At 44.4% G+C, this 24,010-nt stretch overlaps 1 protein-coding gene and 1 long non-coding RNA gene across 2 annotated transcripts in view; one reads left to right on the top strand and one right to left on the bottom strand.

The window, feature by feature from the left end:
- Positions 1–686: 686 nt before the first annotated feature.
- Positions 687–24,010, bottom strand: part of NECAB3 (N-terminal EF-hand calcium binding protein 3) — a 79,563-nt gene continuing 56,239 nt past the window's right edge. Inside the window, exons 6-13 of the mRNA XM_083508224.1 lie at positions 12,131–12,267; positions 10,414–10,535; positions 7,967–8,046; positions 5,454–5,510; positions 3,740–3,852; positions 2,027–2,104; positions 1,651–1,742; positions 687–1,001 (exon numbers count right to left, since the gene is read on the bottom strand). Coding sequence (XP_083364350.1) covers positions 973–1,001; positions 1,651–1,742; positions 2,027–2,104; positions 3,740–3,852; positions 5,454–5,510; positions 7,967–8,046; positions 10,414–10,535; positions 12,131–12,267 — 708 coding nt within the window. The 3' untranslated portion in view covers positions 687–972. The remainder of the gene's footprint in view (positions 1,002–1,650; positions 1,743–2,026; positions 2,105–3,739; positions 3,853–5,453; positions 5,511–7,966; positions 8,047–10,413; positions 10,536–12,130; positions 12,268–24,010) is intronic.
- On the top strand, positions 17,237–22,110 carry LOC310709118. The gene is made up of 2 exons (XR_014527311.1): positions 17,237–17,684; positions 21,677–22,110. It is a non-coding gene; the product is annotated as an uncharacterized lncRNA (long non-coding RNA).

The raw sequence follows: 24,010 nt of genomic DNA, 5'->3' as shown, positions 1-24,010 counted from the left end.
TAAGGCAGATTTGGAAAAGGTCAGGGGCTGCCATTTAACTTGAACTGAACATTGCAGATATGGCACCTAGTTCTCAGAGGTCAGACCGGGCTTTAAGTATGTATGTATGTATGTATGTATGTATGTATGTGGTGTTGTTGTTGTTTCACTTCTGCAGGATCACAAAATGCACACAGACCCTAATGGAAAACATTGATCCTTACTGGAGAATCTTCTAATTTTACCCTCCTTGATCAAAGTTTCCTAAGCACTCTGCAATGACCTCAGGCACAGGGCAGGAAAGAGCTGGTTACAGCTGACCTAAAAATTGTTCTGTCTTCTCATTAATTTATCCCCAAAGCTTTGTGGGATGACAATATCCAATATTGGCCTTGCACCTCACATCTCCACAGCAATCTGTATGAATTGTGCTCCCTTTGTGGCACCATCCTAAGAATGCAGGAAGAGCGTGCTAGATTGGGCCAAAGGCCCATGTTCATATGGTGGGTGGACAATCAGATGCCTATGGGAAGCCCCACAAGTAGGACCTGAGCACAACATCACTCTTCCTACCAGTCATTCCCAGCAAACTGGAATTCATAGCCGTGCTGCCTCCGACAGTGGGGGTACATCATGCTATGCCGGATGGTCAAACCGACTGTTGTAGCACCAACAATCCAAAATAATAGGCTGTTCTTATCGTCAAAGAGGCTAGCAAGGCTATGGCATTATTCTGGGTGAAACCCCTAATGTCAAAATGGTAGGAGGTGGCAGGAAGACGACGTTCAGGAAGGATTGCAGGGTGCATTCCAAAGTGCCGCCCCATTCCCAAAGCTGCAGAAGGAAAGAAGGTAAAAGCATTCCACATTAATATAGATGAGAAAAGCAACACTGAAGAGGGTGGGAGGACAACCCTGGAAGGAAGGCTGTCTTGCGAAGAGAATGCTTGCTCCATCCACATGCTGGCTGCCTTGAGGGAATGCCATGGGGAGATCAGTTATTGTTCATGATCCACCAGCAAGCTGAGGAAACAAAAACAAGGGGTTCACATAACTCAAATGCAAGACCGGCCCACCCATGAGACATGGTGAGGTGACCACCTTAGGCAGCAGGGTCCACTGGAGCAGGAGAACCTGATGTCCATCTTTCTTTCCCACCCGCATTTGCTCCTGATATAGATCTCCCCCCACCCCTTCTTCCCTGGTGCAGAGGGCAAAACACTATTATGGTGCCAAAATGGCTTGGACCAGCCTTGCTCAAATGGACAGACTGGGCTACAATTTAGTCTAATAATTTTTAAGAATTTCTTTTGCAAGAATAACTATTCTAAGGACCATGATGTATGGAACACAGCTCTGAATTGCCAAATAAATTTTAGATCAGAATAGAGACACACTATGTGACCTGTTTCTGATGTAATGTTAAGAGGTCTGATTATAGATGGGAAGGCCTGGAAAAAACCCCGGAAAAATTGGGAAAATAACCAGTTTTCCCCCCTTTTCCAAAGCCGTTTTTTAAGTTTGGAAAAAAGGGGGGAACTGGTCCCCTCCCCATTTTTCCGTTTTTTTCCGGGCCTTCTCACCTCTAGGTCTGATGCACTTAAAAAAAACAAAAAACAATAAAAGCGAAATTGGAAGCAAAATTGCAAATCTACATCGATCAGTACTCAACCTGGAAAGAGCATGGTGGTCAAAAGTTCCGGAGAGTCCAATAAGTCAATAATGGCACGCTGAAACTTCTTACTGTAGTTTGATTGCAGGTGGCTGAAAAGAAATGGGTAGAGTTGGGACGGTATCTATATCTATATCAATATCTATATCTATATCTATATCAGGTGGTAACAAGAGGCAAGTCTTATGGAACCTCTTCTTCTATGGGTGACTTCTGAGATTAGGAGTAGCCAATGTGGTGCCTTTCAGATGTTGCTGAACTGCAACTCCCATCATCCCTGAGTACTGGCCCATGCTAACTGGACATCCGCTTTGAGGCCTCCCCCCGCCACTCGGTCTCCCCACAAATACTGCATGAATTGTCAGGAGCCACCAACCTTCTCCATGAAGCCACATCTTGCCAAAACTCATAGAGGATGAAGCAGGCATCGCTCGACAGTTTGTGGGCAGACACACTACAGGAAAAGAAGACAGGCCATGAGGGAATATGTTATCGTTAGATGTCAGACACTGTATAGTCTCTGACCCCAGGATTCACAGCCAACCTAGCTCTTGAACCATCTTCACAAGGATGTTTAAGAACTGCCAGTGCTATTCAAAGGATCATTTAGTTTGTTGTGACAGCCCCATTTTTTTGCACAGCCTGCATTCGGCAGACTAGCAGACATTCTATTTTTTATCTGATGCTTTGACCTTCCACGTCACCTTGACTTTAATGAAATTGCTGGACATGCCGATATTCTTCACTCACAAGAATTGATACTAGCCTCAAACTCTACTAAATAGAATCTGTTTACAGAACCTTTTCTGAATGGAACTGGGTGTTATACTTCATACCAGGTTGCTGACAAAAATAGTAGCCCCTTGTCAAGTTTCCTTCCACTCTCCTATGAGTCTTAAGGCATATTTACCCATGTTGTTTTCCTGCCAGTGGGAGCTGCCAGTGATGTGGAATGTGGGTGACTGTGATGAGGTCAAGGCACAGATAAATCAGCCTAATATTTTGGGGGATACTGGTGATTGGGGATCGAAGGATTTGTTGATTTCAGATCTCCCAGTTTCTCATTTTTCCAATCTTAGATTTGGTTCTCTGCATTTCTGCAGCATTTTGCAAATTTCATTTTTTGAATATCCTCATTAAAATGCTTCAGCATTTTAGGTGTGCCTTTCTGCTAATAAACATTTTTTGTGTACAGTTTTGGCTAATGTACACATTTTTGCTAGCAACTACCTGTTATTTTCACTAACATATTCATTTCTATGCATGCTTCCCTCCAAATATATGCATTTCTCCAAACATTATTTGGTTGGAGAACTGCAGAGAAAAGTTTATATAAGTGTAACTTCTGAAAGATGACTGTGTTTTGGTTCTCCTATAGTTTCAGACCCAGCAAGGTCATAGTCTCATGCTCCTTCAGACCATATCCTGCCTTGAAGAACTGCCATCACAAAGCCAATTCCAGCAAACAATGAAATTGTGCCAACTTTCCCATGAAGATAATTGATTAACGCTAATACCTTCCCAAAGTTTATTATTATCATTATTACTGTATGTTCATTAATTCAGTAACTTAATCTGCTGACTCTTCCTTTCTCACTGTTTCAGTGATGAATGCTTTTGTTTTTCCCCAGTATTTGGAAATAAAATACAGGCGGTTACTAGTACATTTCCAATTACTTAATGCATTTTCCAACAGCAAAAATAATTACAGAACTAGGAAAGGGGGGGGAGTCTGCATTCACAATCATCTGAGTGTGCAATTTTCTTTCTGTGCTTCTGTTTGTTTTGCCATCTGTACAGAAAAAGAGTAATAATATTTCCCTGTAATGAGTCTGTATCTTGTAGTGCAGCATTCATCTACTTTATGGGGGATGTTAGGTGGGCAATTTAGTTCATAGATATATTTTTTTCAGGAATAACTCTAAAGCAACCCTGTATCTTTGTTCTATATAATACCACTAAGCTGTTTGGGAGAGTGAGTTAAAATTAATAGCCTGAAGATGGAGAGTTCGACAAAAGCCGCAATTGCTGTTCTTAACAACATCTCTCATCCAAACAGCCTATGAAAGTCAAACTCTGGAAGACTTACTGTAGGCAGCTGCTCTGTCCGGCTGTGATTTCTGTGTAGGATTGGAGAGCTTGGCGAAATGCCTCTAATCCACTGTCTGCCACTGAGATCTGTCTCTGTGCCACCAGGATGTGCTGCAGAAAGTGGCAGAAGCAGGAGCGGGAAGAGAGATGATGAGGGGTTATAGACCCAGTTCCAGTATGCTACATGCAATATCCCTATGATCAAATGCAGCCCTTTGTATCTAAGGACTGCATTCCACCTAGAAACACACCCACCCAAACAGGTTCTGCAACACCCACTTATATTGATTTGGCAACTTTCTAGAAGAAACCAGTGACAAACAAAGACTAACAGAGAGAAAGATAGTTCAGGAAAATGTGTGTATTATTGCTTAAGAAGCAACCATCCCTAGCATGGTGCCCTCCAGCAGTCTTGATCCAGAGCATGCAGATAACAAGAGATCTCAGAAGCATTGACAGTGCACTATAGCTCCCCGTCATATGCAGCATATCTCTAACTGGCACAGAACACTTTTTAGCATGCATTTGGCCAGCCCATCCATCCATCCATCCTTTCCTTTCTTATGTGCAAAGGCTATGGCAGATGTTTTGGAGCCCTTTTAATGTTTGATGTATCACAGTATTTTAATATTCTTTTGGAAGCTGCCCAGAGTGGCTGGGGAAACCCAGCCAGATGGGCGGGGTATAAATAATAAATTATTATTAAATTATTATTATTATTATTATCATACATTGATTAAGCTCCATGAATGAGAAATGCAAAGTGAGCAAAGTTCTCGGAACGACACAATTGTTCCTGGGAGATGACTTACCCACTTTAGGTATGGTTTTAGTTCAAAACTCATGCAAAAAACTGCTCATTTAAAGACACACTGTGGCTTCTGCAATTTTTGTTGGGCTCCTCCAGACAACCCATTTATTGAGCATTCGTCCTGATTTGCTTGCATGCAACTTACATGGAGGCTGAATTGTTTTTGGTCTTTATTGCACATTTGTTCTGGTTTGGTTGCAGAGAGGTTATACTACAATGAATATTCACCCTGCATCCATCCTGATGTGTTTGTGGGGCATTTAGATGTCTCCCCATTACTCATTTGTTCATTCCCATGCTTTACAATACATTTCACCATTGCTATCCTAAAGGCAAAAAGCCCATTTATTTATTTCTTAATGTGAATTTGTTGTACTGAAGCAACAGAAGGCTTTAATCCACTGTAATTGTGCCAACCTACATTTCCTGGAATGTGCTTGAGTCCTTCCAGCAAAATACAGTCTGGAGTCCCCTTTTGTAATGGCACATATTTTCTCAAAGGGTGACAGCTTTAGAAATGTCAGTTTTGATCAAACTTCTGCAGAGGCTGCCATATAAACATATCGCCACAAGCTGGAACTAGCAGCCTCCCTTGCTGAGTGATCACAAGTACTAGAGGACTAGACTGCAACACCACTGGCAGCCCTGGGCAGAAGAGAAAGATCTGGTGGAGGCAACTTTTCTCACCCTTGTAGCCCTGTGATATAAAAAGCTGCTCTTTCTAAAATCCCTTCCTCTATGCAGCTCTCAAAGGCATAGGAGCCCTGTCCTTTACTCCACCTGGTCATTAAATCATCTTCTTTTGTAGCCATCAGTATATTAATAGTATCCCAAGCACATTGGCTGAAGGATTTGCTCATTTTGATTATCAAATAAACGGAGCGGTCACAATTAAACTTACAGAAGAATCTCTTCCTTTGCAGACCACATCATCTTTCAGAGGTTCCAGCCTTGGACTCTGAGTAGACAGAAATGCACAATTATTGCAAAAGGAGGAAAATGAATGTGAAAGTGTGAAATGCATAATTGACTTAATGACTGCCCTTTTTTGCCAGCATTCACAGTTGCTACAAACCAAGACTTGGCTGCCATAGAAGCAGTGCTTTCTTTCTGGAGTACGCAGGGGTACGCATACCCCTAAACATTTTGTGAATCTTTGTACTTTTGTCCAATTACTGTATTTATTTTTCCCCGATTTGAACTATAAAATGGTTATTTTCTTGAGTCAAAATGAGAGTACCCCTAAACATTTTTTTTAAAGAAAAAAAGCACTACATAGAAGTATGTCAGAGCAAAAACCCTGGTAAGTTGGCCTGATGCAATGTAATATATGAGAAGAAGCATGACAGACTCTTCAGATTTGGAATCCCACTCCCTTTAGGGTCTAGCCTGTGTGCATCTGAGCTCTTCCCAGAAGCAAAACCAGCCATTTTTATTGGTATCCAGACATAAACCAGTGGGAGTTTTAGCAGTTGGTTATCTGATGTCTCACAGTGTTACGGGTGAGTGTAATGTGTAGGAATCAGGGGAACATCAGATGGTATTTCATACGTATGGAACACTCTTAAGAGACCACACGCCATAGGCAGAACTTTCCTATCTCCGGACACAATGATTTTCAACAGAGGCAGTTCACACTTTCAGCTGCAAATGACGAGCATGCATTTATGAATCAGCTCCAAGGTAATGAGGATGATATTTCATAATCTCATCAGCAGAGAAGTCCCAGCTTCTTTCATAGGCAGAACAGTAAAAACCCGAGGAAGTGAGTCAAATGGTATATAGGAACCTATGTCCTAGGAGCCTAGGAAGCCTGTCTTATACTGAGTCAGACCACTGGCCCATCTCACTCAGGATACACTGAGTATACACTGACTGGAAGAAGCTGTCTGGGATTTAAGGCAGGAGACATTCTCAGCCATACCTGTAGAGGTTGGGGATTGCACCTGGCACCTTCTGCATGCAAAGCAGATGTTCTGCTACTAAGATATGGTCCTTCCCCAGAAAGATTGGAAAGTACAAATTTTTTTGACATGTTAATATATGCATTAATGTATTGTGTGGCATAAGCTTTTGTGGACTACGGTTGACTTCACTGAGCTTATGCCATAATGAATTTGTTAGTTTTTAAAAGACCACAAGACCTTCTTTCCCCTTCCCCCCTCTCTTTTCCTTTTGCAACAGGCTAACACAGCTACCGTTCTGGAATATTTCACAGTAAACACCCTCTAGAGATGCTCCTTAGTTTTCTGTTTCATTCTAGGGTTTTGGCTAGGTTCAATTTCAGCAGAAAGAATATGGACCTTAATATAAGCTGTGAGAATGCATCACCTCCCTCTGAAGTATAAAGCATTCTTTATACATGACTGGAGACAAGGGACTCCTGGCACCATAAACAATTCTATAAAAACTTTTATTCCTTTGTCTTCGCCCTGGGAATATCCCGGAAAGGGCACAAGAAAACCATTTTGTTTAAGGACAGAACTTTATTTAGGATTTTACTGCCACTTTGTTTTGAAATATATATGATGCTGTACATTGAACAGACTCTGGGTTGGATCCAGACTGCACCTTCCACAGACAGAAAGGCTCCTTTCAGCCTTTGTGGTTCAACAGAAGGATTTTGCTGGGAGGTGGAGGGAGGCAACATTTGCCAAGTCACTCAGTCCTCCAGGGTTCACCCAAGCCTCTGAAACAGTGTGGGAGGTGGTGCTGTGGGTTACAGGGGGGTGGCCAGGAGTCACCTACCCTCTTCTACCAGCAGGAGCAATGTCTGGATCTCCAACTCATAATGTATTAGGCAGGCATTGCATGTACATATATTTGAAACACATCAGAGTCACAAAATGGGGCCCACCATATATAAGCCATTTACATTTCAGACTTGGTTGGTTAATATTGGTTGCTTTGGTTGATGCAATAAACCTTAAAAGAAAGGTTGCAATATTTCTATTGACACTTGGCTTCTGTACTTTCCCCTCTTACTATAACTAGATATCTTAGGGTCCCTTGACTGGTAATTGTGACAGTTTAAAACTGCTTTAAAGATGGGTTTAAAGCATAATCTACTAAGAAAAGCTACAAAGGTGGGGCCTAATGGATAAAATAAAAAAAATCAAATCTTCCAAACCCTTGCTAGTAGGCAAGTTGACTTTGAGAGGCTGGGAAAGTGGTGCCTGATTATAGGGTTTTATGCTCAAAGATTCCCTGGTCGAAGGATGGAGAATTCAGTCAGATATGTCTAGGGAGAACCTGAACTGCCCCAACAGGAGATGATATTAAAGCGAACTAAGTTGTATTTTGGACCAGATCCAAATGCCCTGAGAAGCAGCCAGGATCTTGGGAAAATGCATCTCTGTTCTACACAGAATCTCCATCATGTATTATTACTACCAGTTCCATCTGTTGGCCCACCTTACATTCCAGTTTGTCAATAAGCTGCTGTAGTTGGTCGATCTCAGCTGTCCACTGGCTGTCAGTTTCCACACAAACACCTGGATGCAATGGGAAAAAGGGAGAAGAAGGAGCTGAAATCATGCAAAGTCTTCTCCTGCCTGTAGTTCAGCGGATAGGGAGTACTTCTGTAGTGTCAGCAGACAGATGGATGGCATGGCAAACCTTCACTCCTTCATTTTAGCACAAATTAGGCTTGTTTGCTTGTTACTCCTCCTTGACCCTGTGGCATTGCCCACTCCAGCCCACAAAGGAAGGCAATGCTCCATTCTCTCTCTCTCTCCCCTCCCCCTCCCCATAATGATTTCCTTGTGGCTGCAAACTTAAAGAATAATGTGCTTTGTGCTGCAACACAGACGGGACCTCTGCCTGGAAAATAGCCATGACCACTTCTGATAGGTTTTCATTTGTGAATGTACTTTCTTACACTGCTGGTGTTGTGATGAAAACTGTAACATGGGAGAGCCCTGGCCTGTGTTGGCTCACAGATCAGAAATGGGCTTTCAAGCTACTTCCAGACTTCTTGTTAGAACGATGCCTCAGGGCCTAACTAGATGTCACATGGTTGCCACTTGCATGGTGTGACATCACACCCAGCATTCCCCGACCCTTGAAAGCAGTAGCCAGTTATTTGGAGTGAAAGGGGTGGAGAATGCAGAAAGTGAGGATATCACATCAGGTGTTTCTTTTACTTGACATTACTTGGGAAATGTGGGCTGGAGGCAGTTCCCTGTAGGGTGGGGTGGGGAAAAGGATCAAGCTGGAAGGCCTGACCTAGAATTAGCCCAGCCTTGTGGGCTATTTTGATAAGTGGGTGTGGCCACCATCTGTCAGTCACCTGACTGCACAGTGCTAAGCTTAGAGATAAGCCACTATCGTTGCTGCTTTTTATTATCAAAGAGCACATAGGGGGCTTGTCTCCAGTCCTAGTGCTGTGGAGATTAGCACTAAGATCGGAGATTCTCCTTTGACTGTAAAAGGATAGCTAAAGACAGCAGCAGAGGCTTATCTCTGATCTTAGTGCTGTAGTACAGTCTAAGGTCTACTTAGGTCCTGATTTGCAGCAATTCATTAGAAAGAAAGGCACAGTGGTTCTTCTTATGAAGGCGTTAAGTGTGCCTACCTTTTGGTGTACCTCTTGTATCCCTCATGTACACCACTTAGGAATGGCAGTATTAAATGCTGTATAAATTATTAAAATAGGTAAATAAATAATTCGTGTCCCTCGCATGCTGACATCAGCATCAAATGGCGACCTGCATGAATAAGCCCCCGTGTATCAAACTCTGTACCTAGAATTTCCACATAACCTTTCATGACCATGTTTTTTTCAAAACACAGCGCACACCAAGTCGCCAGATCATTGAGTAATCAAGGCTCTGTTCATGTGTTCGTTCACATGGAGGGCACTAACATGTAGCAACAGGAGTGGGGCTGTGCTTCAAGTCCTGCTCTCGATGCGTGGAGTCCTTATGCATGTTTCATTTGCATCAGGGGCCTCTATTATATGCATGAGACCTCTGTGCTCAAGATGCTGAAGTTCTGGTGAAATGGTCCTGCTCTGGTCCTGCTCTGCTGCTAGATGTGAGCACTCCAGTGGCGTAGCATGGGGGGTGCAGGGGGGGCCAGCCGCACTGGGCGCAACATCTGGGGGGGCGCGCTCGCACTCGCAGCTCTCTGCCCCTACCTGGCTCACTCACTCTCACTGCAGTGCTGGCTGTGCGAATCCGATCCGAGCCGCTGGGTCGCCGCCCACTGTGGAGGGGGTGGGTGCCAGGTGTGCGGTGCGGAGAGAGAGCGAGGGACTATCTGGGGGAGGGACAGTGCAGCGGCCGCCCAGCGCAGCGCTGAGTGCGGGAGAGAACCACACCAGACCAACCCAGGCAGCAGCAAGAAGAAGCTGGCAGCGGCAGCAGGTTAGGGGTTAGGGGGCACAAATTACTTGCCTTGCCCCGGGTTAGGGGACGCAAATTACTTGCCTTGCCCCGGGTGCTGACAACCCACGCTACGCCGCTGGAGCACTCTACATGGGAGTAAACATGTAAACACGTTTTACTATGATTTTATATGTGCTGTAAGCAGCCCAGAGTGGCTAGATGGATGGGTAGTAGTAGTAGTAGTAGTAGTAGTAATAATAATAATAATAATAATAATAATAATAATAATAATAATAATAATAATAATAATGTCAATAGTGCTCAAGTGATGAGAAACCAGGTGATGCCTATGGCTGTGTGCACCAGGCCATTGTTGATGGTGGCCAGGGAATTTGTACAATACTTTCTTACTGCATTCAGACATTTTATACCCTATTTTTTCCAGAAGCCACCCCTCTGCTTCTGGCAGTGAAGCAGCCAGCCTCATGTCAATGTGAAGTCTGACAAGAGGGATGGGAAACCTGCCAGTACCTGTGGTGAGCATCCCCGAATAAGGATCTGTCGGAGACAAGCAGATGTTCTTCTGAGCTCTACGGCCACATCTTTTAGCAGTGCGTGGACCCACAAAAGCTTCTGATTTGGTAACATCGTTCCTGAAAAGCACAAAATGAGATGATGATGATGATGATGACGACGACGACAACAACAACAACAACAACTGTATTATTTTTTCAATGTATTACTTGCCCTTCACCATCAGGTCCCAGTTCAGGTTGCAACAATTTAAAATTCAATATTAAAAACAGTTAAATTATAGATGGGGTAAAGAGATGTATCTTCAGCATTCACCAAAAACTGTGTGATGAAGGTGGCAGATACACACAGTTGCCATAGAGAATGTCTTCTCCCAGGACACCCCCACCCCCACCCCTCTGAATAGGGCCTCCTCTGTTGTTCTTAACACCCAGGAGGGACTGTAGGGAAAGAGGTAGTCTTTCAGATATTAGGGGCCTAAATCATTTAGGGGTTTAAACCTTAAACTGGGCCTGAAAATAAACTGCCACCCAAAGCAGCTGTTTTAAAACAGGGGTTATATGAGTGCTAAAGAGAATCATAGCCAGCAATACATGGCTAAGAGTCACTTCTGCTGTGTGAGTTTCTGCAAACAAGGCCCCTCATTCTTCATTGTAGGAGCACAAAGGAGACATACCCTAAGCACACTCTTGGTCTAAAATCTGTGGGGGCTTTTTCTAAAGCATTGTATTATTTACTAGTACTGTAATTCTGAAAACTTCAAGGATACGAAAAGTGGTATCCGCTTTGGGAGATCAGATCTAATAAGAATGAAATATTGGTTCTTCTCAGTTCCTGTGGGTTGCTTCTCCCTGGTGGCAATTACGTATTATTCCTGTCTCTGCAACTGAACTATGTGACAGCTCCTCTGACTTCCAGAACAGCACTGCAGCATTCAACCAGGCAGGAAATGCAGGAGCTGCTCCCAGAAATGGTGGGGAATGGGAGAAACCCTGGGCCAGAATGGGATGCTGGAGGTAGACTGCACAATCCACTCCAGTCCTGCCACTGTCCCTATTGACTTTGTGGGCAGATGAAATATCAGTAGCAAAATAAAGTTCCACATGTGAATGGAGCCTATCCCTCTGGTTTGAGACGTGGAGAAAAGGAAGGAAGGAAGGAAGGAAGGAAGGAAGGAAGGAAGGAAGGAAGGAAGGAAGGAGGGAGGGAGGGAGGGAGGGAGGGAGGGAAGGAAGGGAGTGCTCTGAGGCCATTATCACATGAAGTGGCATGCCCAGAGAACCTTTCTCCTCAGATTTTGGTGGCGCCTTTACATCTCTTTAGGGACGCGGGTGGTGCTGTGGGTTAAATCACAAAGCCTAGGACTTGCCGATCAGAAGGTCGGCGGTTCGAATCCCAGTGACGGGGTGAGCTCCTGTCGCTCAGTCCTTGCTCCTGCCGACCTAGCAGTTCGAAAGCACGTCAAAGTGCAAGTAGATAAATAGGTACCACTCCAGCGGGAAGTTAAACGGCATTTCCGTGCACTGCTCTGGTTCGCCAGAAGCGGCTTAGTCATGCTGTCCACATGACCCGGAAGCTGTACGCCAGCTCCCTTGGCCAATAAAGTGAGATGAGCGCTGCAACCCCAGAGTCGACCACGACTGGACCTAATGGTCAGGGGTCCCTTTACCTTTACTTTACATCTCTTCCCCACTCCCCCAGCCATTTCTTGTACCTTTCTCGGCCAGCCTGTTCTTCAATGGTGTCTGCAGCACATTCCAGTGAGACCTGCAGGGACTGCAGCTGGTTCATCGTCTCGCGAAGTAAGAAGCGGGTCACAAACTGTTCCATTTTGGAGGAGCTCTCATATACCTGGAGGAGTGAGGGCAGGGGGTTGGGGGACACAACAAAATACTTCTGAACAATCTTTCCCCAGAATCGCTACCATTGCTCTTGCTCTGTTCAATGCCCCGTGGAAACTCTTCTTTCCACCATCCAGCTGCGTTCACCAAGGAAACCACCCTGCAGAAGGAACCTGAGCTCCGATGCAAGTTCAGAGCCTTGCGGGGAAGACACAGTCAGTATCACGCCGCTGCTGCACTCTAACATCTTTTATCCAAGGAATTCCAAATGCATAAATATAAAGGGGAGTTTTCAATACCCTCAGTAACAAAGAGAAAGAAATGCATTAAGATAAGAATTACTTTCCATAAATGAGGAGAGGGGGCCACACAAACAGAAGTGCTGCACTGTTATTGTGGTTTTTTTTGGGGGGGGGGGAATAATAATTACAAATAAAAAAATGCTTAAAGCATTCTCACATAAAATTAAACCAGGAGCATATAATCAATAGATCTTTGAAATATTAGCAGGCACATTTGTTTGTTACTTTCTTTTGAAGTGTTACCTTCCCTGCTGCAATTAAGTTTAAGATATTATATATATATATATATATATATATATATATATATATATATATATACACACACACACACACACACCCACCAGTGGGCTTTGTTCGACGATAATGAAAATGAATAAATAAGAAGTGCTTTATCCACCAAGCTACGCTGCAAATGCAGAGCCTCTGTTTTCACACACAATGGAACAAAGGGATAGATATATATGGTTACCCATGCTACCAGAGCACAGGTAATAATGCAATATTGTGAAGCTTCTGTTCCCCTCCATTTTTCTGTACAATTAAGATGATCCACATAAAATGGCTACTTCATCCATCCAGATAAAATGCTATTGTGAGCACAAATCTATTAGGCCTGACCTGATTATATAATTGTGGATTCAGTCATCTGGCAGAAAAGTTTCTGTCGAGAGACTATACTTTTAATCCAGTTGTAGGTGTACTTAGATGTAACAGCAGCTGTAGGATCCTTGGATTATTGGAACATAGGTTGTGCTGAACAGGTATAAAGTGGACAGTGCAAGTGCTGCTTAAAGCAGAGAAGCAATGGCAAAATAAAGGTAGTGTTGTTTCATAGAATCATAGAGCTGGAAGGGACCCCAAGGGTCATCTAGTCCAACCCCCTGCAGTGCAGGAATCTCAACTACAGCATCCATGACAGATGGCCATCCAACGTCTGCTTAAGAACCTCCAGTGAAGGAGACAAACATGGCACAGGTCTTGCAGGTCACTGCAGCAGCTCCCTCGCTATCCATATCTCTTGGTCCTAAATTCTACAATTTAGAATATTCATTTAAACATCCTTAAAATATCAATGACTTCCTTTCTTCTCCCTTCCATGGTTCATTTTACATATCATAAATCCCTGCATATTTTACATAAACCAAACCATTCAGTATTCCATTATTACATCCATCAAGACTTATTTACACTGTTGAATTTAACTTAATGCTGCCAACGTTTTCAAGTGTACACAGTTTCTCCCCATATATTCAGTAAACATTTCCCAGTCTTCTTTAAACATATGTTCTTCTTGTTCTCTTATTCTATCCTCTTTACAAAAGAGAGATATTAAAGTTTGTTACGTATATCTCATTCTATTAGGAAGGGGGGGGGAATATAATATGAGCCTTCGATTCTAGCACCACATTTATTTTGCATTTCTTAGCTTATTGAAATTTGCCACCTGACTCTGAAACTCTAAAAGGAAGTACACTGTGTAAGATGATGGTGATGGCAAGTATCCATAAATGGCAGGGTGGATTTTGAACAAGAGAGTCAATCCATCTCCAGAAGACCCAAATGCATTACATTATTAGTGCAATTAGTTGATTAGTTCCTATGGAGGTTTAGATGGATGTTAAGGGGATCTGTCCTCTGTGAAAGGTCACTCAGATGACAAGTGCTATGACTCAGTGGCTAAAGAAGAGGTCTTTAATCCATGAGAGCTGGGCTGAAGTTCCACTCCTGCCACAGTGCAGTCTTGGCTAAGTCTTGAGCTTGGTTCCTTGTCTGTATTGCAGTCAAGCCCTTTGTGGAAGTTTGCACTGTATTTGCCAGCACAAAATGGAAGCTGAGGAATGACTAGGCTGTGTGCTTTTTACAGCCAGTCCAACAAAGCAGATGGAGAGGAAGACTAGCGATAACAGCAGCAGCAGCCTTTCAGACTAGTCAAAAGCTTTCATGACTACCTGTAAAAGTAGTTTGGTATTATTAGGTATGTATTCCCAGGGCTTTTTTCAGCCGGAACTCACCAGAACTCAGTTCTGGTACCTCTCAGGCACCATTGCCATTCTAAGAGAATGAGGGAGGTGTTCATAGTGAGTTCCAACACCTCTTTATCTAGAAAAACAGCATTGTTTATTCCCATATTGCGGCAGGATGTGGGGGGGGGGGTTGAGTATGAGAGAGGCTTGCCCAAGGATCCCACCCAGTGAGTTCATGGCAGAGGCAAGATTTGAAGCAGGAAGTTCCTGGCTTCTCAATGAGCCTCCTTGCCCACAATACTACACCAGCTCTCAGTACTGGACTTTCCTGACATATCCCGATGATGCCATTTCCTTGCACAGACAAAACTAGACCTTTGAAACACATATATTAGTGGGGTTTTTTCCTGAACCACACATATTTGGTTCAACCTGTTTCTTTGTCTGTTGCTCAATGGTGGTGCCAGCTATTTATTTATTTATGTTAGGGAATGTTTGCTCTTCAACCAAAAAGGATTCCTTGGGTAGCTTACAAATCACAAAACAAAACCCCCTGTCCCTGAGGTTACAATGTAAAAATACATGACACCGAAGGAAAATGGATTGGAAGGTAGGAGGAAATAAGCAAACTCAAGTTCAAGTTCTTAGTTACATGTTGTTCTAATGAACAGCTGGAGTGGAATGAGTTGCAGAATGTACCTCTACAGAGCCCTCCAGTGGTAAATATGGGAATAAGAGTTGTTGTGGCTGATGGAAGGCCTAACGCAATGGAAGCCTTAAAATGTTGCTGAAAGACATTCCACCATCCCTGGCCATTGGCCAGGCTGGCTGGGGCTGATGGAAGTTGTAATTCAGCCACATTTTGAGGGCCACAGGTTTGTGATCTCTGGTTTAAAGGCCTCAATAAATTAAATGTAACACTACTCAGTTGGTAGAGCATGAGACTCTTAATCTCACGGCCAGGGGTTCAAGCCCCACACTGGGCAAAAAGATTCCTGCATTGCAGGGGGTTGGGGTCCCTTCCAACTCTACAGTTCTGATTCTACTACTAATAAAAATAGTAATTTATGGTCCCCCCTTTCCCCCTTAGGTCCTAGGGTGGGTCACAAAATACAATCACTAGAATAAGCTGAGTCTTAAAATATGCATCTCAAGTGTCAAAGGCCAGGTTTAAGAGGTGCTCACAGGTCAGCACACCTCATGAAGCAAACAATGTAGTGAAGATTTCCTAAAATACTATCTGCCTAACTGAGGTGCTACAAAATTCTATAATCGATTGGTTGACCAAAAGCAAAACTGTTGTCTGAAACCAATCCTAAAACATTGTCCTGTTTGTGTCTGCCACCCCCAGTTCAGCTGTTCGCTGGTGGCGGGAAGTTTTATTACAGGAGCCATCATGAAGACCGACGCAGAGAAACCATTTCTGTGTAGGAGATAAATTACCGACTAACATAAGGAGGCAATGAATAATTAGATACCAAAATGGGGCTCATAAATTAAAGAACAGGAAAGATGCCAGAACTGCACACAATAAGCTGATTTCGGGGGGGGGGGAGGGAGGGGCCATTTTACCAAGGTAAGTATCACCCCAGTGCAATTTCTGTGAGATACTCCATCAGCTGACAGCATCTGCCTGGTTGCTGCTCTGAACAATGCACTTCCATTTCCATTGAAAGGGAGGAAGAGGGATTTTTGATTCATTAAGAGCCAGCACACCGCAGATTAGAAGGGAAACTCCAGTGTACATCCTCTGGCCACAGGAGCTTCCCCCTCGTGTTCCTTTTCGCTTCATAAATATGCTAATTTCCCCTTTCTTCTGCATTCCTCCTTCTTTCAAAATTCCATTTCATGGAGACATGATGAATCTACTTTCCAGCTATCTCTGCTTTGCAAAATTATCTTGGAGAAACAATCATGCAGTGGGGTGGAGAATCTGTCTCTGGGTGTTTCTAGTCAGGGGCTTAATATTGCAAGGATATCATTTAGATGTTGGATGATTGTTAACAGGTTTTTTTTTTTTTTTAAACTTATCCTATTTTTGCTTGAAAGGGTTCATCCAGGTTAAATGGGTGAGAAATGCAGGCTGGCATTTTGGTGCCAACCACATCTGAAAGACCCTTTCCCTCATAAATGGAGATAAAGCAACAAAGAAGATGAAAAGCAAGAAAACTGCAGTGATTAGGTCAGATCTGGTCACATCAGGTTAGGTTTATTCAATTTATAAATCACTTCCCACTAAAGCGATTTACAACCAGTAAAAAAAAAATTCAACAGAAACCTAAATAAAGAACAAAAAGCAGATTCAACAGCACAATACTGTTATCATTAGTGCTTCCCAAATGTCTGAGAAAACAAAAATACCATTGCCTGTCACTGAAACAATGACAAGGTTGGTGCCACACAGACCTGCTTACGAGAGAGCTTTCCATAAATGGGGTGAATGCTACAGAGAATTCACATTCTCTTCTTGCCACCCTCCAATTCTCTCTCAAAGGGCACACACAGAAAAGGACTGCAGATGATTAGCTCAGGGTCCAGAGAGGTTCAGGTGGAGACAGGAAGTTGTCTAGGTATGGTGATCCCAAGTTGTGTAAGGCTTTCAGGGTCAAAACCAGCACACACTGTGAAATGGTGCAGGGCCCAACACAGACCTTCTAAACCAGAGGAAGTCGATGCAGTGCCCTCCAAACACTGGACTACAATTCCTATCACCTCTTATCACTGGCCATGCTTGATGGAGGTTGATAGGGTTGCAGTTCAACAACATCTGGAGAACTCCATGTGTTCTGCTTAATTCAAATATATTCCTGTTTCCTGGTTGTTGTGGCTCAGTGACAGAGAACAAAGGGCAAAAGAAGAAGAAGAAAGATCTCAGCCACTGGTGACTGCAAGGGCTCAGCTGTATATCTCTCAGCCATTGTAAGAGTGCCCTATGAACTTGGATGACATCACAATAGCACCTGGTGTCAATCTCCCAGCCACAGGGGCTTGTAGCAACATTATCATAGCTGCTTCCCCAGGAGGCGAGCCACTACCCTGGTGGCATGATGGGGAATAACATCTCCCACAGGAAAATTAAGAAACATAAGTGTGATAAGTCTTCAGACCAGGACAAGGACAAAAGGGGAATTTTAATCTGCTTGAAAAAAGACAAGGCCACTGTAAGTACCAGTCGATTAGTTGCTCCCCCATATCATCACCCCCAAAAAACACCAGAAGCTTTGTACAACTGCAGCCTTGTACAACTGGGTATAATACACATCCTCCCCCTACACAAGGTTTCTCTCCTGCCAAGCTATTTCTACATGCAGAGATTGTGCCATAATGCTGACAAGACTAGCGGTAGTGAAGGTGTTGCCCTCCAGATATTACGGGACTACAATTCCCATCATCCTTGACCATGTTACCTAGGACCGATGGGAGTAATTGCTCAACAACACTTGGAGAGCATCATCTTAGCTACCCGTGAACTAGACCCAGGGACCACAGTGTCACCACCATCTTAAGAGATCTGGGAATGAGTATTCTCAGCACTGCCATCCCAACTGTGGAAGGCTCTCCCCGGAAAAAGCCATCCAGGGCCTACTTTGCTGTCCATTCAGCACCAAAGAAAGACATTTCAGAAACCTTTTCAGGCTTTTCAGACTTCACATCAGCCTTGTTTCTGGTCCCAAATGTATAACTGTGGACCTTCGCACATACCCCTCCATGTAGGTTGGTGGTGTCACATTCTATAAGTGGTGATGGTAATCTTCAAAAATATTGGAGAGATTTCCAGATATCAGGAGAGTGCCTTTTTGCACTTATCATTTATGGTGGCATAACTGTTCTTTCCATCAGGGTTTCATTTCTTGCATATTGCTGAGCAACTTCATTATTACTCAGCTAGTATTTTGAAATGATGTACTACCCCCACCCCTGTGTACCACAAAAAATTGACTTTTGTGAAAGATCTGGAATGGATCATCAATATTTGCATTTGTGTGGCATTCTGTAAGCATTGTCTCAGTTTTTGTGTGGAAGGGTTGAGAAACGCCTGTTTTCCTTCCCTCTGACCACTGCGAGTTGTCAGCACGCAAGCTCTGTTCAGAGGAGGGATATACAGGGTGAGTCTTTTAAAAGAGGCCCCGTGGAACATGTGTACTCTGTATCCTTGGGGCCTCTTTTAAAGGACTCCCCCTGTATATGGTGAAAGGAGTCAATGGTACTGAGTCAATGCACTGCCCATGACTTCAATTATTAGCTGCAGACAAAATTCCATCACATTAACAAGGTTCATCATAGTTCAGGCAGACATGCAGATCCTCTTCTAATCTCCTATCTTCCCACAATATTCCAGCACAACAGGCATTAAAATAAAAATGATAAAAGCTGTGAAACGGCTACCTCAGTGCTCACGCTCATAACTCTGACATTTGCTGAGGGACACAAGGGTACTTGAGGGATAGAACTACAGCAGTGGCACTTTTCTCATGAGGACACAACTCACCCTTAGGTTGTAAAGCAAAACCTCAAAGTCACTCTCTAATAACTGTGACGTGTGAGCAAAAGTGCAGGCAATCAAGCTACAAATTAACTCTTTAAAAAAGCCAGATCAAATAGCAACAGTGCTATGATAAATGGCAAGTGTGGAAAGGACCTAATTCTTCTCAGTCAGCTCTCGAGAAGAGGCGTCTATTGACCATCCAAAGGAATGGTCAACCAATGAAGTTGAAGGATGAGAGATTTGCAACAGACAAAAGGAAATCCTGCTTCACACAGCATTTCATTAAATGGTATACAGTGGTGCCTCGCAAGACGAAATTAATTCGTTCCGCAAGTTTTTTCTTCTTGCGAGTTTTTCGTCTTGCGAAGCACGGTTTCCCATAGGAATGCATTGAAAATCAATTAATGCGTTCCTAGGGAAACCGCCTTCAGACCAGGTCCGGGGACAGTCTGTCCCCCGACCTCTTCTGAAGGCTGGGGGGGGGGGACAAGGGCTTTTCTTCCCACCCCCAGCCTTCAGAAGGCTGTTCTGAAGGCTGGTGGTGGGAAGAAAAGCCCTTCTTCCCACCTCCCGCCCCGCAAGCTCCGGGGACAGGAGGGCTTTGCTGCCGACCGCCAGCATTTTAAAAGCCCCTGCTGTCCCGGGGCGATTTTAAAATGCTGGCGGGCGGGAGCAAAGTCTCTGCTGTCCCGGGGAGATTTTAAAATGCTGGGGGTCGGCAGCGAACGCGAATGCCGCCAGCATTTTAAGATCGCCCGGGGCAGCGGAGAAGTCTCCGCTGTCCCGGGAAGGCAGGCGGGGGGGGGAGCAAAGACTTTTGCCCCCCGCCGGCCTTCAGAAGAGGTCCAGGACCTCTTCTGAAGGCCGGCTGTGGGCAAAAGTCTTTGCTCCCGACCGCCAGCTATTTAAAACAGGTCCCCGGAGATTTCCCTATGGGCTTTCGTCTTGCGAAGCAAGCCCATAGGGAAATTCGTCTTGCGAAGCGCCTCCAAAACAGAAAACCCTTTCGTCTTGCGGGTTTTCCATCTTGCGAGGCATTCGTCTTGCGGGGTACCACTGTATTTGAACAAGATGTGGAGGTGGCTAACAATGTAAGAACATTAAGAAGAGCCTGCTGGATCAGGCCAGTGGCCTGATATGAACGGTAACATATCTCTGCTCCTAATGAAGGTTAGCTAACTCTGGGTTATAGAGATTACAGGGATTTCCTGCTAGTGTGACCTAGAGATTCTTCGGCACAACACACACACACACACACACACACACAGAGAGAGAGAGAGAGAGAGAGAGAGACCAGTTTCCTGTGATGCTAATGATACAATTTATTTAGTTTTGCAGTTTCACACTTTTGCTGCTTTGTTCTTGCTGTTCCTGCAACTATTTCTTCATGGAGCACCACATTCCCTATTTCACTCCATGTCTCTCTTCTTTCCCAAATTTTGAATGCAATCAATCTTAAGAGGGAACACTATAAAAAGCTGAGACTAAGCTTCCTCAGTTCCACTAGTGCAGGGGTCGGCAAGGCTTACTGGGCATGGGCCAGATCACTCCCGTGGAGATCCTCCATGGGCCGGAAATCACTTCTGCACATGTCCAGATGCCGGAAATCATGCCTGTGCAGAAGCAATTTTCAGTGTCTGGGCATGCACAGAAGCGATTTCTGGAACCGTAGAAGAGAGCCCCCGCACCATGCTCTGCCGGTTTAGTGCAGTGCATGGGGACTCGCTGAGCAGGTGGCTGAGTTTGGGGGCGGCTCGTGGGCCAGATAAACGGCCTCCATGGGCCACTTCTGGCCCATGGGCCACAGATTGGGGACCCCTGCACTAGTGCATTAGATTTCAGTACTACTGAACACAACTGATTACAGCAAATCATCCACTGATCTACCAGTAGATCCCAGTCTACCTCTTGCCCACCCCTACCCTAGATCTGCCCCACCCTTCTAGGGCCCATGCCCCACTCAGGGCAACTTTAAAATCACTATATATATTGCAACATTAAAGATCTGTATAAAAAACAATGGCAGTGTTAACAGGTAAAAATGACCTTCATAGTACTTAGCAGGCAAAAATGTGCCAGAATAAAATGTCTTTACCAGCTAGCTAGCAAATCACAATTCACAGAACAAGGTGCGATATTGCTGTAGTCACTTAGAAGGCCCAATCTCTTGCTGTCATCAACTGTGCCTCCACCTCCAGAGAAGGGCAGGTTGATACGGAAAGAAGAAGAAGAAGAAGATGATGATGATGATGATAATTTATGCCCCGTCCATCTGTTTCCCATGGGTGGCAATCCCATAGGTACATTGGACATTTAGGGCTTTAAAGTTGATCGCCAACACTTTAAATTGTGCCAGGAAACAAAAAAGCACTCAGTGAGGATGCTGCAGGATAGATCAAATACAGTCCCTCTGGTGCCCACTAACAACCTTGTTGTTGCATTCTGGGTCAGCTGCAGCACCCAGAGACTCTTCTGTTCAAAGGTAGCCACTGCAAGAATCACATGAGAGGAAGCCAACAGTGTTTAAATATCTGTCAGGAGGCAATAGCTGAGACTATGAGGTCCAATCAAGTGCTTGACTCAGGCTGCAGAAATGGATCAGGGAGAATTCTTGTGCTTGAGGGAGGAAAGTTTCATTTTATTAGGAAGATTCTGTTTTGCTTACAGGTCAAGGTAGTGCTGCTTCCTCCTCTTGGAAAGTTGTCTCATGGCTCCAAAGTCCTCCCCCTCTTCACTCTTCCCCTGGGGAGCAGGGTAAATTTTTGTGGCCGGCAAGAGCCAAGGGGCTACCGTGGAGACAGTCCCAGCAGCCCCTCATTGCCGTTTCCTTCAGCAGCCCGACGAGGAGGAGGAGATGGAGACCACCAGCTGCGGAGGATTCTCACAATGTTTTTCTTGGTTGAGGCTGAAAAGACAGGGGTCAACGCAGAAGGAGACTCCACGGTTGCCAAAAATAAAATCAAGAATTGGTACACCATACATCCAGTAGGCATGAGAGGACCACCTGGACTGTGATCAGCAGACATTGCCAGATCAAGGGTACGGAAACAAAAACCTCCAGGACACAGGAAGGCAATAAACCAACCTGAGCATCTCAAAAAGGCTGGTCACCTTTAGTGTGTGCTTGAAAGTGGGGCGAGAACAAGGGTCTGTTCTCACGTGCTGCTATCGTGCCGATCACAAGGGCAATGTGAGGTTAAAGTAAGACTTAACGGGTTAAGGCAGAGATGAGGAGCCTTGGGTTTTCCAGATGTTGTGTTCTGACTACCATCAGCCCCAGCCAGCGTCGCCAGCATGGCCAATGGTCAGGGATGATGAGAGTTATAGTCCAGCAACAACTGGAGGGACACAGGTTCTGTTCCCGGGTTGGATATTTATCATTGTACAATATTAATGCACGAGCATGCTAGAATCATTCAGGCAATCAAGCCCATCTTTGTAAGAGGCAAGCTACACAGGTTCCTTGAGGCTGTCAGCCAGGAAACAGGTATGGTCCTCCTAGAAAACCCAGCAGACACCATCCAAAAAATCCAGAAGAGAAGTAGCTGTAAGATGTTGCGCCAGCAATTGCTGATTGGGAACTAACAGCTGTAACATTGTGGAATGTGCTGTGTAATAGGGAGAGGCCCTGATTCACCTCCCACGCTTAACTATAAGCTATGAGCATTTTGCTTCCTTTGGGTGTCTTCATGTTGGTGCCTCATGAGGGAATCAGGTTGTTTGTTGTGGGTTCCAAAGCCTGAAAACAGCCGAACAATTGAGGAGAATTCAGTGGCAAGTGGAAAGGCATTTCCACACACACCCTGTGGCTTTATTGGGTGTTTTGGAGGGAGAATCATATACCTGTTTACAGAGTACCTGCAAGGACGTCAAAGATTAAGAGTTTCTCAGCTCCAGTCCTAGCAGGCACTTTAAGAACAGGCCTCCCTCTCATCCTCTGAAGGGCCAGTCAACTCATTACAGTATTCTTTGAGAAATAACGATGTATTCTGAAAAAAAAATGGTATGTAGCTTGGGACTACAGGGGCACGGTGCTCCAAAACCACTTCCATACTCAGCTCAGATACCATCAATTCACATTTCCATAGGCTTTTATAGTTTGGGAATTCTTACGCTACTGGATATTAGCCATGATAGGTCAAACAGACCTTCCAAGGTTAGAGGCGGGATATATTTGATTTTCTGGATGCTGTTGACAAACAACAGGGTGCCCCTGTTATATTATGTCTGGCCTGTGGGCTTGAAGAAGAAGAAGAAGAAGAGTTTGGATTTGATATCCCGCCTTTTACTCCCTTTAAGGAGTCTCAAAGCTGCTAACAATCTCCTTTCCCTTCCTCCCCCACAACAAACACTCTGTGAGGTGAGTGGGGCTGAGAGGCTTCAGAGAAGTGTGACTGGCCCAAGGTCACCCAGCAGCTGCATGTGGAGGAGCGGAGACGCGAACCCGGTTCCCCAGATTACGAGACTACCGCTCTTAACCACTACACCACACTGGCTCTCGATGATTTGGCAGACCAAAATACAGAATACAGAATACAGAATACAGAATACAAAATACAAAATACAGAATACAGAATACAAAATACAAAATACAGAAATACAGAATTTGCCATATAGCAGGTCAGACTATTTGACATTCTAGTCTAGTACCATCTACTGACTGATGGTGGCTCTCCAGGGTTTCAGGCAGAAGAGGTCTTTCCCATCATCTGCTATTTGATGGCTTTTACTGGTGATGCCAGGGATGGAGCCCTATGCACTATAATCATTTGCTGTACCACCGATTTATGGTTGCTACCCAGAAAGCTTCCCAAAGCATCTTGCTGGCCTTTGTTGGGGACTAGGTGGACCCTTTGTCCATCTAGGCAATCCTTATGGTCTGCCAAATCATCACACGTTTTTCCTATATGAAGAAGCTAAAAGGGTATTTGACAAATTCATGGTGGATAAGGCTATCAGTGGCTGCTATTCATGATTGTTACGTATTACCTTTGCTACCGT

This window comes from Podarcis liolepis, assembly GCF_965112155.1.
Source record: "Podarcis liolepis genome assembly, chromosome: 6".
Taxonomy (NCBI): domain Eukaryota; kingdom Metazoa; phylum Chordata; class Lepidosauria; order Squamata; family Lacertidae; genus Podarcis; species Podarcis liolepis.
Note: the sequence above shows the minus strand (reverse complement) of the source record. Positions and strands in the feature narration are given on the sequence as shown.